This window comes from Pelophylax lessonae (assembly GCF_965119305.1).
Source record: "Pelophylax lessonae genome assembly, chromosome: 4".
NCBI lineage: Eukaryota > Metazoa > Chordata > Amphibia > Anura > Ranidae > Pelophylax > Pelophylax lessonae.
In genome coordinates, this window is record NC_138771.1 from 513,179,524 (window position 1) to 513,196,782 (window position 17,259).

The window sequence follows — 17,259 nt, forward strand, 5'->3', positions numbered from 1 at the left end:
AAATGTATAGATATAAGTATATGAATATATACACTCATACATCTGTCGTTTAAGGGAGCTGCAAAAGCCCACCCACTGTCTCTTGGATTACAATTCTATTTAATGACACAAAACTATATACATACATGGATAAGGAAAGAGAATATTTTAACGATCTGAAATGAAACCATTCAAGTCGAAGTCAACATTTAACCCTCTCGGGACAGCGACTTTAGTTTCGTATATCCAATACGATTCTCGGCGACTCAACTGTCTTATGAAATTCCCTCCTCTCCAATCAATGTTTTTTGACTTTTTCCAGCCCCCATCATTTTGAACTACGAGGATCCTTATGATGGCATAATCTGAAGTGTTGGGAAACAGAGTGTGTCTTAAGGCCTTTTCTAATATTATTCATTAGCTCAGGCACCCGGACGTGCAATGCTCTGAAAGTGCGCCCAATGTATTGCAATCCGCAACTGCACTCGAGCATATACACAACCCCCGTGGTCGAGCACGTGATAAGATCCGAAATTTTATATGCCATACCGGTAGCTGTTGCAACAAACTCCTTACGTTTTTTTAAGATTTGTCCTGGCTGTCCTACAAGCCACACACTTCCCACAGGCATAAAAGCCTTTGAGAAAAGAGAATAATCTATTCTCCTTATAGATAGGGGGGTCAATGACTCCTGGGGTCAACCTATCTCTTAAGGTCGGAGCTTTTTTGTATACAAACAGTGGATTACTCGGAAGGACAGGGCCCAATATTTTATCCTGTTTGAGGATGGCCCAATGTTTTTCTATAATTTTCTCAAATTTTTTTTTTTTGTGTTAGATACTATAATCCATCACTATCCGAAAATTATTGGTGCCATCCTCCTCAACTTTAATCTTATTAGATAGTAAGGACTGTCTCTCTATCCCTTGCACTTTCAGCAGATCCCTCTTCAGAGCCTCATTATTATAGCCTTTCTGTTGGAATCTTCCCGTCAATATTTTGGATTAGTTAAGGAAAGCCTCCTCTGATGTGCAATTTCTTTTTAAGCGTACATACTGACCTCTTGGAATATTGCACAGCCACGTACGGTGGTGGCATCTATAAAAGGGTATGTATGCATTGCGATTAGTCGGTTTAACAAAATTACAAGTTTTTAAACCGATCTAGGTCTTTTGAAATAATCAAATCCAAAAAGACCACCTGGTCCGAACTAGTATTCCAGGTCAGGACTATTTTTGTCATTATTATTCATCCTTTCCTTGAAAGACTCTAGGCCCTTTCTGTTCCCGTTCCACACTAGAATAAGATCGTCTATATAGCGCCTATAGTAGACTAGTTTGGGCGGGTGATTCTTAAACACAACATCTTCCTCCCAGTGGGCCATGGGATGTCTCCCTTCTCTTCAAGAGATTTGGATATCTAATGGAGAAAAAAATTAAAATCTGGTGGGATATTACTGCATTTGAGCATTACCTCAAGAGTAAACTTATTCCTAGACGCCTTATTTTTATTGTATTTTTATCACGTGTATGAAAGCTCTGGTGCAGTCACCAATCCTAACATAAATATTTTTTTTATGCTGCTACTTGCTCTGTCCCCAAAATCTCAATAAATATTATCAACAATGTGCACAGCTTACTGTGTACACTATTCAGTCGCCAGTAATAATTAATGATATTCCCTAATATTTATAAAAGTTAAAAAAAGTAAACATTTAACCTGCGTGCTGTAAATGATGTATACAATTTTGAAATATTAGTCAAAATGCACATCAAAATCATACAGTATTTATCTGTTTAATACAGACATTTATATAGCTTTGACAATTAACACAATGCTTTACATACCGTACATTCACATCAGTTCCTGCCCTCAAGGAGTTTATAGTCTAAGGGCCCTAACTCACATCCATACATACACATCCTAAGGTCAGCTTAGACCAGAGCTAATTAACCCATCAGCAGGTCTTGGGGTGTGAAAGGGGACTGGAGTACCCGGTGGAAACCAAAGCAAGCGGAGGCAGAACATGCAAATGTAGATGGTGTCCTTATTGGGATTCAAACAATGGACCCTGGTGCTTTAGGGCAGAAGTGTGTGTGTTTTTTTAATTATTATTTTTGAGTTATGAGGGCATAAAAGATGGGCATTTAATAAAATAAATCAATTCCCAGAAGGGGCAAAAACAACATATAAAGGGAGATTTAAGCCCCGTACACACGTACTGATCGTCGGCCGAACAATCGGCCGTCTTTTGTCCAGGGCTGTCGTGTCTGTTGAAAACTGCAAAAGACTGCACACGAATTTTGTCGGCCAACAACAGCCAAATGCAGAAGTGATGTCATGTGATGGTTAACTTTCCTTGTCTTTTTTCTTTTCTGAGCATGCCCAGTCTTGCTAATCTGCTGTCTGTTGGCCGAAATCTGTACTGACTGGCGAACAATCGGCCGTTCTGGTGACCGCCAACAAAAATTTTAATGCCTGCACGACAGATTCTGTTCGGCCGAAAATGCGCTGTCGGAAGCATCATACTGACAAGCCTACAATCGGCCGATCGGTCGTCGGCCGAATATTTACGGCCGACAATCGGTACGTGTGTACGGGGCTTTACTAAAACTGGTGTGTTCAGAATTTGGTACAGCTGTGCATGGTAGTCAATCAGCTTCTAACTTCATCTTTGACAATAAAACCTGGAAGCTGTGTGGTTTCTATGCAGAGCTACACCAGATTTTGTACTATACAGTTTTAGTAAATAAGCCCCACAATGTTCATTCCAGTGGCATGGTCTCTCTAAAAGTAAGTTTTATTGCCCACTGCAGAAAGTTCAGTTTATAAGGTATAGAAAACCTAAACAAAGCATTTCTCTTATTTGCTCACTGTTCTGTGATAACCGAGTAACCTGCTAATCTTCCTCTTTCTTGCAGTGGCTAGTCTATGGGGTCCATACAAAGATATTTTGCAGACTGTGGATAGCGCCTTGTTGAAGAGACAGCCTGAAGCCGTGCATGTCCTGGATATATTGTTAAAGAAGCATAAACCGGATTTCATCTCCCTGTTTAAAAACCCAGTATGTTTTTCATGTTCCTAATTGAAGCAAAACTTTATTTGTTGTAGACAACAGTTTCCTCGAAGACATGGAATTTAACAAATTTAGCTTTATTATGGACCTTTGTCTGCCTCTGTTTTGTAGGTATTGAAATAGGTCATTCCAAGGTACTTGCTAAAATATTTTCTAGTGAGTGCTTATAAAAAAAAAAATTACCTCCCCCACCCCTCTTAGACTTACAGGTCTCCTTTAAAATGTTAGTGGAAACCCCAGTAAAGGGTATGGGGATGCCCTATACCTTGTAGCTTTGCTGTAGCACAAGGTAAACGCGTGATTGCATTTGTTTTAAAAATAATCCAAATAGGCATACACAACGCACCTGCACTACAGTGCACCACAGTGTATGATATGCGTATGCAACTTTTTTTTTATGTGTATTGGGATGCTGTTCAAAATGAATGGCAATGCACTGACGCTAGGTTCACACCTTTGCATTTTCGCAGTCCCGTGTTTGTGCGGGCATGGCAGCCTATTCATTTGAAAGGGCTGTCGTGCCTGCATGGCAGCCTATTCATTTGAAAGAGCTGCTGTGCCTGCGTTTCCCGCAGGAAAAAGTGCATGCATCTTTTTCAAAACGCGGCCCGCAGGGAAATCGCATGGTCATTTGGAATGGCAGCCCCATGCGTTTTCTCACAGCAGGGTGTTTTCACGCATAGTTGTGAACTTAGGGTTACACCCAGCATTGCAGTGGGCTGCAGTAAATCAAGTGATACTTTGGTGCATTAGGTCTGAACAGGCACTTGCATCCTAAATATAACGAGCTGCTGAAAAACTTGCAGTCAGCAGACTCTAAAGCTCTACCCGAAGGGAGTTCTTTGCTAAATATGAAGTATTCATGATGATGTGTAATATTTAACTCACTAAAAATAAATTTTAAAAAGAACAATTTCAACCCTGGACATAAATATAGACTGTACGAAAACCCCACACATACCATTTAACTTCCCAAAGAAACTGTAATTTTGTTAGTAACGCTGTTACCACAGGGTCACTTGTATACAAAGGCAGCTATAAATGGCACAGCTTTGGAGCCCCCATGGCACTTCAGATATTCCACACTACTGTGTGTATTACCTGCTCCCTCACCGCATGCTGTGGTTTTTCTTGCTGGCTCGTATATCACTATTGGATGTATTAGTCAGTGGGAGGAGCAAAATGTGCTGCAATTGAAATGGTTACTTGACCAATCTGAAGGGTCAAAAGTTTGCTGGAGCCAGTGGGCAGCTAAGCAGTGGCATTTCAAAACACAGGCCGCTGGAAAGGTAAGTGTATTCACTCTTTATACAAGTGACCCTGTGGCGACAGAATACCTTTAAGCCTGCCTTGAGAGTCACATACCACTGCCACACTGCAGAGCAAGCCAGATGACTCCATTGTTTGGTGGTTGAAGTTTTCTGTGTCATCTGCTTCCTTACTGGACAGGTGTGATGGTGCTTCCATATTGGCCAGTAAGCTGGTTGGAGGTGAGGCGGTGACACTAGAAGCTGCAATATAAAATTTTTGTTTTCTTGGCTTGTCTGTGCGGTTTGACAGAGCAGTGCGAATCACGGATTTCTGCCAGTCACAGGCTGTGTCCATGTCCTCCAGCCTGTGTCTTAGAATAGCATGGAGGTAAAGCCTTCATCAATCAAGATGTAATATCCGGTCACCATTGTGTTTAGCTGGTTAGTGGGCATGGAGGAAGGGAGGGAGGGGGCTGTCATTGACCCCTGTGATTAAGCCCACATGTGTGACTCTATAGTCATATTGGCTGCTGAGATGTGATAGGGAGGAAATTATTAGCATAGAAACTCACTGAAAACTGAGCATGTGCAGAAGCTGCCAACACTGCTCTGCAAAATCCCCAACTGCAGTGGAAACATGGACAGGAGGAGGAAATAGAGAACAGCAGGAGCAACCAGGTTATCTCAGGTTGTCTTCCAGCGCGGCACTTGTCTCAGATGCTGCCCTGAAAGACTTCCTAGAAAAAGAGTTAACTGGTTCCAACTGTTTTTTCCATAGTAACTGAGTGAGTATGAACAGCATGTAATACAGCATTTATTGGTAGTTTTTTATGATGTGGGTTTGACACTTTCATTTTTTTTCCAGCCAAAAAGTCACCAACAACATGAGAAAATCCAAAAAGCCAGCACAGAAGGAATGGCCATTAAAGGCCGGCAGGGGACTCAGCTCCTCCCAGAATCCCTCATCAAAGAGGCCTTCATCCTCAGTGACTTGTTCAATATTGGAGAAGTGGCAGCCATGGAGCTTCTTTTAGCTGGTGAGTGATGAGTCTGCCATTAAAATAAGTCTTTATAGATCTAATTAATGAAAGGGGAACTGCGTGAACAGAACAAACAAGCCAATTGTTTCAGAACATAATTTATATGTTGTTAAAATAAAGCTATAGAAAAATTCAAGAGGAAATGCATAAAGGGGTTCTAGTATTAACAATCAAATACAATCACCTGTACTTTTTGTCATACCCAAATATCAGCTGCTGCCACAAGACCCTAGAGTGCCTCGAGATACAAGTACATAAAACCCCTGTATAATGAGGCACAGCGCTGTACACATAATTATACAGGTCCCTCTCAAAAAATTAGCATATTGTGATAAAGTTCATTATTTTCTGTAATGTACTGATAAAAATTAGACTTTCATATATTTTAGATTCATTACACACTACTGAAGTAGTGCAAGCCTTTTATTGTTTTAATATTGATGATTTTGGCATACAGCCCATGAAAAACCAAAATTCCTATCTCAAAAAATTAGCATATCATGAAAAGGTTCTCTAAACGAGCTATTAACCTAATCATCTGAATCAACTAATTAACTCTAAACACCTGCAAAAGATTCCTGAGGCTTTTAAAAACTCCCAGCCTGGTTCATTACTCAAAACCGCAATCATGGGTAAGACTGCCGACCTGACTGCTGTCCAGAAGGCCATCATTGACACCCTCAAGCAAGAGGGTAAGACACAATAAGAAATTTCTGAACGAAAAGGCTGTTACCAGAGTGCTGTATCAAGGCACCTCAGTGGGAAGGAAAAAGTGTGCCAGAAAACGCTGCACAACGAGAAGAGGTGACCGGACCCTGAGGAAGACTGGGGAGAGGGAAATGCCTGAAGTCCAGTGTCAAGTACCCACAGTCAGTGATGGTCTGGGGTGCCATGTCAGCTGCTGGTGTTGGTCCACTGTGTTTTATCAAGGGCAGAGTCAATGCAGCTAGCTATCAGGAGATTTTGGAGCACTTCATACTTCCATCTGCTGAAAAGCTTTATGGAGATGAAGATTTCATTTTTCAGCACGACCTGGCACCTGCTCACAGTGCCAAAACCACTGGTAAATGGTTTACTGACCATGGTATTACTGTGCTCAATTGGCCTGCCAACTCTCCTGACCTGAACCCCATAGAGAATCTGTGGGATGTTGTGAAGTGAAAGTTGAGAGACGCAAGACCCAACACTCTGGATGAGCTCAAGGCCGCTATCGAAGCATCCTGGGCCACCATAACACCTCAGCAGTGCCACAGGCTGATTGCCTCCATGCCACGCCGCATTGAAGCAGTCATTTCTGCAAAAGGATTCCCGACCAAGTATTGAGTGCATAACTGAACATAATTTTTTGAAGGTTGACTTTTTTTGTATTAAAAACACTTTTCTTTTATTGGTCGGATGAAATATGCTAATTTTTTGAGATAGGAATTTTGGGTTTTCATGAGCTGTATGCCAAAATCATCAATATTAAAACAATAAAAGGCTTGCACTACTTCAGTTGTGTGTAATGAATCTAAAATATATGAAAGTCTAATGTTTATCAGTACATTACAGAAAATAATGAACTTTATCACAATATGCTAATTTTTTGAGAGGGACCTGTAAATATAAAAACAAAACTTTGCTGTCCTCTAGGCCTGGAGATGTCCTGAAGCTACTACAAAAAAACAAACATAAGAGGGTGCACTAGCCTAGTGCATTATCCCACAGCTTTTTTTTTTTTTTTTAAGATCAACAAGAATAATACTGAAAAACATGAATTAAAATGGCTCATCAAGCTACTAATCTATAGCCCAGTAGTCCTGGAGTGCAGGGGGAACCTCACAGGATCTTTAATTGCTAACGCGTTTCCAAGGTAGCTCCTTCATCAGTGCCAAGTTGAGTAGCTTGATGACCGATTTTAAGTTTGTCAGTATTATTCTTGTTGATCTTACATAAATGCTGTGGGATATTGCACTAGGCTGGTGCGCTCTCCTTTTTTGTTTGTTTCTTGTAGTAAGTAATTTCGGTACAGGAGAGAGGAGTCTGTACCAGTTGAGCTTTAAGGCTTCATTCACATCCATGTTTGTTGCTTTTGATGTGTTCTACAGTGCATTTTGCGTTGCTTTTCACATTTTCAGACACTCGTTTTTTACGCATTTGTGATGCATTTTGCATGTTTTTTTAAATCTCTTAAACTGTTTATAGCTGGTTGTTAAGGAGCGGGACGGGAAGCAGGTCACTGCGTTCTTAACAATTGAGTCCTTAGCTATGTGCAATTCCCCGCTGACAGCTGAATGTAAAGGAAAAACATTGCCATTTCAAAAGATCAAAAATCATCAGAAAAATGGCGTGAAGCCCCCCCCCCCCCAATCCATACCAGGCCCTTTTGTGTCTAGTATGGATTTTGAGGGGATCCCCACACCAAAAAAATGGCATGGGGCCCCCGCCAAAATCCATACCAGACTCTTATCTGAGCATGCAGGTCAGGAAAGGGAGGGGACGAGCGAGCGCCCCCCTTCCTGAACCACACCAGACCACATGCCTTTAACATGGGGAGCTGATTTGGTGCCGCTCTGACGCCGCTTTCCCCCACCCCCCAGCATCCTGTCCCCATGTTAATGGGGGAAAAGGGCTTTGTCCCTACAACTCTGGGCTGTGGTTATGGGGGTCTGTGGTCGGGGGGCTTATCGGAATCTGGAAGCCCCTTTAACAAGGGGGCCCAGATCCTTGCACCCCCTATGTAAATGAGTATGGGGTAAGCTAAGGGGCAGAGATTCTGATTAGCCCCCCGCCCACAGACCCCCCACAACTGCAGCTCAGGGTTATGAGGAAAAGTTCCTTATACACATGAGGATAAGGTTCTTTGGGGGGGCAGATTCCCCCCTGCCCCAAGGCAACCCCCAATGTTGAGGGCATGTGGCCCAGTGTGGTTCAGGAGGGGAGTTGGGGTGCTTGCCTGTCTCCTCCCTTTGCTGATGTGCCGGGCTTCATGCTCTAAATCTGGTATGGATTTTTGCGTGGTTTATTTATTTATTTAAATTATTGCCAACAAGTTTTGGGTTTACATTCAGCTGTCAGCGTTAAGCCCGCTGACATCTGATGACTCATCGGTTGTTAAGGACTCGGTGGCCGGCTTTCCGGCCTGCTCCTTAGTAACCAGCTATACACTGTTTTTTAAGGAGGAAAAAAACTAAAAACAACATGCAAAACGCATCAAAATGCAACATTTGTGTTTTTTGGTGCCTTTCCATTAAAGTCGATTACATGCAAAACGCAATCTGCTGTGGGAAAAAATGTCCCTGACCCTTTCCAAAAAACAGAGGCACAAAAATGCAGTGGTGTTAACATGTTCCATAGGAACCCATGTTAACCACTTGCCGACTGCCCGCTGCAGATATATTGAGGCAGGCTGGCTCGGCTGCGCGAACCGCTGTACCTGTACGGCGGTTCGCGGGAGCGGTCTGCTGTTGTAAACACAGCAGATGGTTGTTCTCTCTGAAATGATCACAGAGCGCCTGTGATCCTTCTATTTAGGATCACAGGTCTCTTTTTTTTCATTTCACAAGTCTCCCCCATACAGTTAGAAATCACTCCCCTAGCCTCACACTTAACCCTTTGATCACCCCTGGTGTAACCCCTTCCCTGCCAATGTCATTCTTACAGTAACAGTGCATTTTTTTAGCACTAATTTACTGTAGTAATGTCACTGGTCCCCCCGAAAGTGTCAGAAATTTTAGGGGTCTGATCTGTGTGCCGCAATGTCGCAGTCCTGCTAAAAATCACCGATCGCTGCCATTACCAGGCGGTCCCTGGGTTACAAACATCCAACTTGCAAATGTAGAGAGACAACAGGAAGTGAGGAGAAATCTCCCCCTAGGAATGGAAATTCACTCCTGAAGGAGTTCTCATGGGAAAAAGGTGTCTCCACTGAAGTATTATCACTAATCCTTGTTTCCACAACAACCCAAATTTTTCAAAACCCAGTTGTCATAGGGACAGAAGGTGAAATCTTCTGAACAGGGGTACAGACAGCAAAACAAATGTTACAGGGGTGTTAACCCTTCCTTATGATATACAAAAACTTAAAAATTATTCTTTTGGATGGAGCTACACTTAAAAAAATTTACCTGTTCCGACTTACAAACAAATTCAACTTGAGAACAAATCTACAGACCCTATCTTGTTTGTAACCCGGGGACCGCCTGTACTAGTAAAAAAGAAATAAAAAAAAAAATTACTAAAATTTTTCCCCTAGTTTGTAGACCCAAACCTATCAAAATGCGCTTTTTTGATTTTGGGTTTTTTTTTTTTTTACCAAAAATATGTAGCAGAATACAAATTTGCCAAATGGGTTTATTTTATTTATTTATTTATTTTTTGGAAATGTTATATAGCAGAAAGTTAAACATTTTTTTTTTTTCTTTTCAAAATTGTCACTTTTTTTTTTGCGCACAAAAAAAAAAAAAATCGCACAGGTGATCAAATACTATAAAAAAAAACCAAACTCGATTTGTGGAGGAAAAGCACATTTTATTTTATTTAGGTACAGCGTCGCACGACCACGCAATTGTCCATTTAACGCAGTGCCGAATCCCAAAAAATTGCCTGGTCATTAAAGGGGCAAATCCTTCCGGTCTAGAACTGGTTAAAATGAATGTCCCGGGTTTCTGCAGGAAGCATGAAAAAACACATTGGTGTGAATGGAGCCTAAAAGCTTGTCTGTGAACACAGTCTATTCTACTGTCCACCAGCAATATAAATCATGATATCTTTTTTTTTTTTTTTTTTTTCCAGAGCTTACATATAGTTGTAGTTGTCATTAAACTCCTGACTTCCTGTTTTTTTTTTTTTTTTTTTTCACTGAAATATCAGCTAGTGTTATTAGCCATTTCCAATGAACTATAGAATAATGCCCTGGCCCATTCCTGGTGAAGGAATGTGTTTTGTAGTCCTAACGCACTTTCTGTCCCAGGGTGACAATGCTAATCCTCTATAGATTTAGTACAGCAAGTGAAAGCTGTCACCCTAGGACAGGAAGTGTAAAGTCAAATCAGTTGGAAAAAAAAAGGGGGGAAAATGCCTGGAAAAAAAGAGTGCAGCTACCTCCATATAAGGACTGGTGAGGTGCAGTATATTTGTGTGTGTGTTGTTTTTTATTTTTTTATTTTATATAATGTGCTTAGTAGGATAACTGTACTAAAAATTCAGTTATCCTTGAACTATTCAGCATGTTTCTTGCACTTAAAATTAACTTGATTTGTTATTTAGAGGCCATATTTTTAGCTGGAGATCCACTTTAACAAGCAAATGTGATTTACATTTATTCAGTTAGCTCATGAGTATTTGTTAGAGAGTTTGTTACAGAAAACTTGCCCGCATTAACATGAACTTACACCTGTGCAGGAGAACACCAACAGCCTCACTTTCCTGGTCTGACACGTGGACTGGTCGCTGTTCTGTTATACTGGGATGGGAAAAGATGTATTGCCAATTCTCTAAGAACTCTGGTCCAGTCCCGGAAAGGAAGGACTTTTACATTGGATCTCAGGTACTTGTAGTTTTATTTGAAAGCCATCATTGTGTAATAATACTCATTATTCATATTATATAACGATTACTTCTCATATTGGCATATATTGTCTACGCTCAGTTTTTAGCTACTCCCACAATACTTTATGTACTCTTTATTCACTTCGTCTCTGGAGCAATTTTTGCATTATTTTGCTAATGTGTTAAAATCTGAAAAATTGGCTATAGAACTACTTAACCCTAAGACCATTATATATTTTCTAAAGTAACAACTAAATTACAATACCCAAAGTTCTCAATAGGTGAAGCTTTTAATTCCTTTATAGCTCATGAGTTTAGAATTAGGCCCCTTCACACTTGTGCGACCTAAAAGTCCCCGATTTTGCCTTGATTTTGACTGGACTTGAAGCAATGCCTGTGTAATCTTGAGGGCTATGGGCCTCAAAACACATCAAAGTCGGACCAAAGTAGTGCAAGGTTTACTTTTGAAGTCGTTGAGACTTGAAGTTGCACAGATATGAACGATACTGGTTGAAAATCATGGGGTACGACTTGTCATGTAACTTTGCAGTCCCAAGTCCCATATGTGATATGCAATTGTTTTACATACTTGCATTGTGTGTGTGTGTGTGTGTGTGTTTTTTTTTTTTTTTTATTTTTTTTTTTTTTACTGTTATTTATTTTTTTTCCACATTTTTTGCAATGAACTTTTATTTTTTCTGAAGGGGCAATTAAGTTCCTCCAACATTGGCATATTGTAGGTGACTAATACTCTATATGAAGACATTAGCATCTGTTGGACCCTTAATGTTTCCCCTGCCCTCTGCTCCAGCGGATTAAGCATAGGACTGTGCTAGGTTTGTTGTTTGCCTGGCTTTTTTTAGTCAGGATTTTGACAGCTGTGGACCAGAAATGCTGCATTTCTGGGTTCACACTGAAGAGAATGGGAAACGAATAGGGAGTGGCACATAACCAGTCCATGTAAAAGTGGGTGGCTCTCCAGCCAATCTGATGACTTTTACAAGAAATCAAATCTTTTGGGCCTAAAACAGGCAATAACCCCATCTTGCACCCCTGTATGTGGTGGGCAATAGACTAGCCTTTTTTTTTTTTTTTTTTTCTTCCTGATGGAAGGACAAGACCTGTAAGTGTTACTGACCCGCAGCGGGGAAAAAAATCAAGTCTCCTGCCCTGTCATGCAGGGCTGGGCTGGAGAAAAAATGTAACACTCATGCTGGGTCAAATGTGGCGCTCCATCTAAGCACCCTATATTGGTTATCTAATTGATGGTTTTCCTACAGAAGTCCCAAATTAGTCTTCTCTTCTCCTTCACAGTCCAGAGGTTGTGGCCATGACAACCCATTTCACCGATGATCTCATGGACAGCGGGCTGACTCAGAAGATCCTCACTCTGGTTTCTCAGATCAATGTGAACAATGAATTTGATAAACTTCAGAAAGAACGAGGGCTGGGTAACGAGAAACATCGAAAAGAGGCAAGTGAACTAAACAAGATCTACTGCTTGAGAAATTCCTTTTTAATGCACCTATTCTCAAATACATAAGTGTGTGTATGTATGTATGTATGTATGTGTATATATAATATATATAATGTAGTTGGCAAGAATTCTTGCTCTACATAAAGATGCCCTAGGCTAGAAGAAGATTGCCAACTGAGCTGCAGTATGGTGGCTAAAACCATACAGGGGTTTAACAGGACAGGTTCCACTCAGAACAGGTTTCGCCATGGTCGACCAAAGAAGTTGAGTGCACATGCTCAATGTCCTATCCAGCGGTTTTCTGTGGGAAATAGATGTATGAGTGCTGCCAGCATTGCTGCAGAGGTTGAAGGGGTGGTGGGTCAGCCTGTCAGTGCTCAGACCATACGCCACACACTGCATCAAATTGGTCTGCATGGCTGTCATCCCAGAAGGAAACCTCTTCTAAAAATGATGCAAAAGAAAGCCTGCAAACAGTTTGTTGAAAAGCAGACTAAGGACATGGATTACTGGAACCATGTCCTTTGATCTGATGAGACCAAGATAAACCTATTTGGCTCAGAATGGTGTCAAGCATGTGTGGCAGCAACTAGGTGAGGAGTATAAAGACAAGTGTGTCTTGCCTACAGTCAAGCATGGTGGTGGGAGTGTCACGGTCTGGGGCTGCATGAGTGCTGCCGGCACTGGGAAACTACAGTTCATTGAGGGAACCATGAATGCCAACATGTACTGTGACATACTGAAGCAGAGCATGATCCCCTCCCCTTGGAGACTGGGCCGCAGGGCAGTATTCCAACGTAACGACCCCAAACACCCCTCCAAGACGACCACTGCCTTGCCAAAGAAACTGAGAGTAAAGGTGATGGACTGGCCAAGCATGTCTTCAGATCTAAACCCTATGGAGCATCCTCAAACAAAAGGTGAAGGAGCGCAAGGTCTCTAACATCCACCAGCTCTGTCATGTCGTCAGAGGAGGAGTGGAAGATGACTGTGAGGCTCTGGTGAACTCCATACCCATGAGGGTTAAGGCAGTGCTGAAAAAATGATAGCCACACAAAATGTTGACACTTTGTCCCAATTTGGACATTTTTAACTTGGGACCGTACTCCCTTTTGTTGCCAGCGGTTTAAACATTAATGGCTGTGTGTTGAGTTATTTTGAGGGGACAGCAAATATACACTGTTATACAATCTGTACACTCACTACTTTACATTGTAGCAAAGTTTTAATTCTTCAGTGTTGTCACATGAAAAGATATATAATAAAATATTTACAAAAATGTGAGATACTAACACTGGTGCAGTACAGGCGGTCCCTGGGTTACAAACATCCGACATAAAAATGGAGGGAGACAACAGGAAGTGAGAGGAAATCTACCCTTAGGAAGAGAAATTCGCTCCTGTAAAGAGTTATGTGGAAAAAGGTGTCTCCACTGAAGCTTTATTACCAATCCTTGTTTCCACAACAATCCAACATTTTAAAAATTCAGTTGTCATAGGGACAGAAAGTGAGGTGAAATCTTCTGAACAAAGACAGCAAAATAAGTGTTACAGGGGTGTTCTCTATTGTTCATTGACAGACACAGCTCCATATTCTTCTTAACCATTGGGTTATGTTGCCCCCTACAGGAGTAGGACACTAGGCAGGAAAAAACGTTACCATGCCTATGGGGCAGTCCCTGAAGGCATACAACCACTCACTCTGCTATAGGATTCAATTTGTTTCTACCTAGTTTAGGAGTAGGACCTAGTTTCTGGCTAAGACTTCGGTCTTAGCTTGTCTTTATTTTAAAGGGAACCTTTGTTAAAATGTAAAAAGATTTTTAGCTAGTTGTGTTCCTGAAAAAACTGCAATCAATAGCCGGACTTGGTTTCGGAATGGATATCCTAGATCCTTAAATTCTCCCAGTCCAGCCAGCGAGCGTGTGCAGGTTATAGTCCCGCGCTAGGCCTCGCCACGATAGAGCCCCAATGGTTGGGAGCTGGCCCTTGAGTGAAACACCTCGCCGGGACGCACATGACCTGGTTCAGCCTGAGTCGCAGCATGCCCCTTGGCTGTCAGCACCCCCACCCCGAGTGGAGAGGTAGTCTGTCCAGAGTTGCGCCGACCCGATTATCGTTGGTATGGTGAGTAGTGTCCGCCCTATACAGTGGTGATCGAAAGTTTGGGCACCCCAGGTAAAAACTTGTATTAATGTGCATAAAGAAGCCAAGGAAAGATGGAAAAATCTCCAAAAGGCATCAAATTACATTCGATTAGACATTCTTATAATATGTCAACAAAAGTTAGATTTTATTTCCATCATTGACACTTTCAAAATTACAGAAAACAAAAAAATGGCATCTTCAAAAGTTTGGGCACCCTGCAGATTTTATAGCATGCATTGCCACCTTTGCAAGGCTGAGACCTGCCAGTGTCATGGATTGTTCTCAATCATCGTCTGGGAAGACCAGGTGATGTCAATCTCAAAGGTTTTAAATACCCAGACTCATCTGACCTTGCCCCAACAATCATCACCATGGGATCTTCTAAGCAGTTGTCTAGAAAACTGAAACTGAAAATAGTTGACGCTCACAAAGGCTATAAGAAGATAGCAAAGCGTTTTTAGATGTCCATATCCTCTGTTCGGAATGCAATTAAGAAATGGCAGTCATCAGGAACAGTGGAAGTTAAAGCAAGATCTGGAATACCAAGAAAAATATCAGACAGAACAGCTTGCAGGATTGTGAGAAAAACAATTCAAAACCCACGTTTGACTGCACGATCCCTCCAGAAAGATCTGGCAGACACTGGAGTTGTGGTACACTATTCCACTATAAAGAGATACTTGTACAAATATGGTCTTCATGGAAGAGTCATCAGAAGAAAACCTCTTCTACGTCCTCACCACAAAAATCAGCGTTTGAACTTTGTTCTGTGGACCGATGAGGTTAAAATTGAACTTTTTGGCCGGAATGATCAAAAGGTACGTTTTGGAGAAGAAGGGGCACAGAATTTAATGAAAAGAACCTCTGTCCAACTGCTAAGCATGGAGGTGGATCAACCTGCCTTGGGGTTGTATTGCAGCCAGTGGCACAGGGAACATCTCACGAGTAGAAGGAAAAATGGATTCAATAAAATTTCAGCAAATTTTGGATGGTAACTTGATGCCATCTGTGAAAAAGCTGAAGTTAAAGAAAGGATGGCTTCTACAAATGGATAATGATCCTAAACACACCTCGAAATCCACGGGGGATTACATCAAGAGGCGTAAACTGAAGGTTTTGCCATGGCTTTCACAATCTCCTGACCTCAACATAATTGAAAATCTATGGATAGACCTTAAAAGAGCAGTGCATGACAGACAAACCATAAATCTCAAAGAACTGGAAGACTTTTATAAGGAAGAATGGGCAAAGATACCTTAAACAAGAATTGAAAGACTCTTGGCTGGCTGCAAAAAGCGTTTAAAAGCTGTGATACTTGCCAAAGGGGGCAGTACAAGATATTTAAGAAGGTAAAATAAATCGTCGCTTAATCAATCCCATATAAATTAATAAATATGCAAGAATAAATGAACACATAAATTGGAAGTGACAGTCCTAAATAAATCAATCAAATTAATATTGAATATATAAACGGTGATGTGGTAAAGTGCACTGTGCAAAAGGTGCAAAGAAGTGAACCACAATAATAATCAATTAATAATTTTCAATATAAGTCACTATAAATCAAAAGTGACAGTGAGATAAAGGTGCAATGTTCAACTATCTGATCAGATCAAAGCAAGGAAAAGGGGTCTGATCTGGAAAGCATAAAAGTGATTGCAAATAAACAGTAAGAAATAAGGCTGTGTTACATAAAAATTGTGCAAAAATGATAAAAATACCCAAAAAAAGCAAAACGGGTTAAATTTACACATAAAGTAAAACCTTATAAAGATGAATAATAGCCAAAAAAGTTCATAAGTTCATAAAAGAGACAATTGATTCAGAGAAAAAGTGCTGGTGTCTAAAAGCTGTTGCCGGATGTGCGGGAAACTGTGGTCATTCAGTTGGTGCGGGAAACTATATCACTGCGGTGGTGAGCATGTATCCATAAATAAGTGAAATGGCCGCTCACCTCCAAATCACTTTTAAAAGAGTGTTTGTACCAATAGGTAGCAGGGTCTCCACTGTAGGTATAATGATCCGGTTTCCAGTAGGCAAGGGGGGGTCCCTTTTTAAGACAAGCTCCTTAATCCCTTAGGCAGCCAGCATCAATCATCAGAGGGTGTAATATCCTAGGTAGAGTTTGAAGCATAAATGGTAAAAATCACATCTACTAGAAGTATGGTTCGTTTATAAAACAATCCTAAATTTGGAGGTGAGCTCTTTATATCATCTGTGGGTGGCCCAATGCCAGACACACATCTACATATATACACGGAGCAGGATAACTATAGCTCGTATAGCTCTAAGATCGTCAAAATGTACCAATGTGTGAGGGACCATCTGATTAGATTGTAAGCTCTAACGAGCAGGGTCCTCTGATTCCTACTGTATTAAAGTGTATTGTATTTCTACTGTCTACCCTCAAGTTGTAAAGCTCTGCGTAAACTGTCGGCGCTATATAAATACTAATATTATAATAATAATAATAATTAAATGGATGGTACACAATGGCACTCACACTACACAATTTTGCATACATTCTGCTCATCTGGAAAAAAATATAATGGTGTGAGTAGCAGATGCATCACAAGACACCCTCTGTCCCACCTTTTTGGCTGATATATATATATATATATAAAACCTAGATCTGTATTGCACTGCAGAAGTAATCAGGATTTTTTTTTTTTTTATGTACATAATTGCTCGTGCCAGTGAATTTCACAGGTATAGGCAACAATTTTTACTGAATGAAATTAATTCATTCAGTGTGTGTTGT

The 17,259-nt window shown here is 41.0% G+C and overlaps 1 protein-coding gene across 2 annotated transcripts in view; it reads left to right on the forward strand.

The window, feature by feature from the left end:
- The window catches only part of NUP205 (nucleoporin 205), a 169,235-nt gene that overhangs the window by 11,222 nt on the left and 140,754 nt on the right, over positions 1 to 17,259 (forward strand). For both annotated transcript variants that reach the window (XM_082253150.1, XM_082253151.1), the window contains exons 2-5: positions 2,901 to 3,043; positions 5,171 to 5,342; positions 10,728 to 10,872; positions 12,189 to 12,352. In XM_082253150.1, coding sequence (XP_082109276.1) covers positions 2,901 to 3,043; positions 5,171 to 5,342; positions 10,728 to 10,872; positions 12,189 to 12,352 — 624 coding nt within the window. The remainder of the gene's footprint in view (positions 1 to 2,900; positions 3,044 to 5,170; positions 5,343 to 10,727; positions 10,873 to 12,188; positions 12,353 to 17,259) is intronic.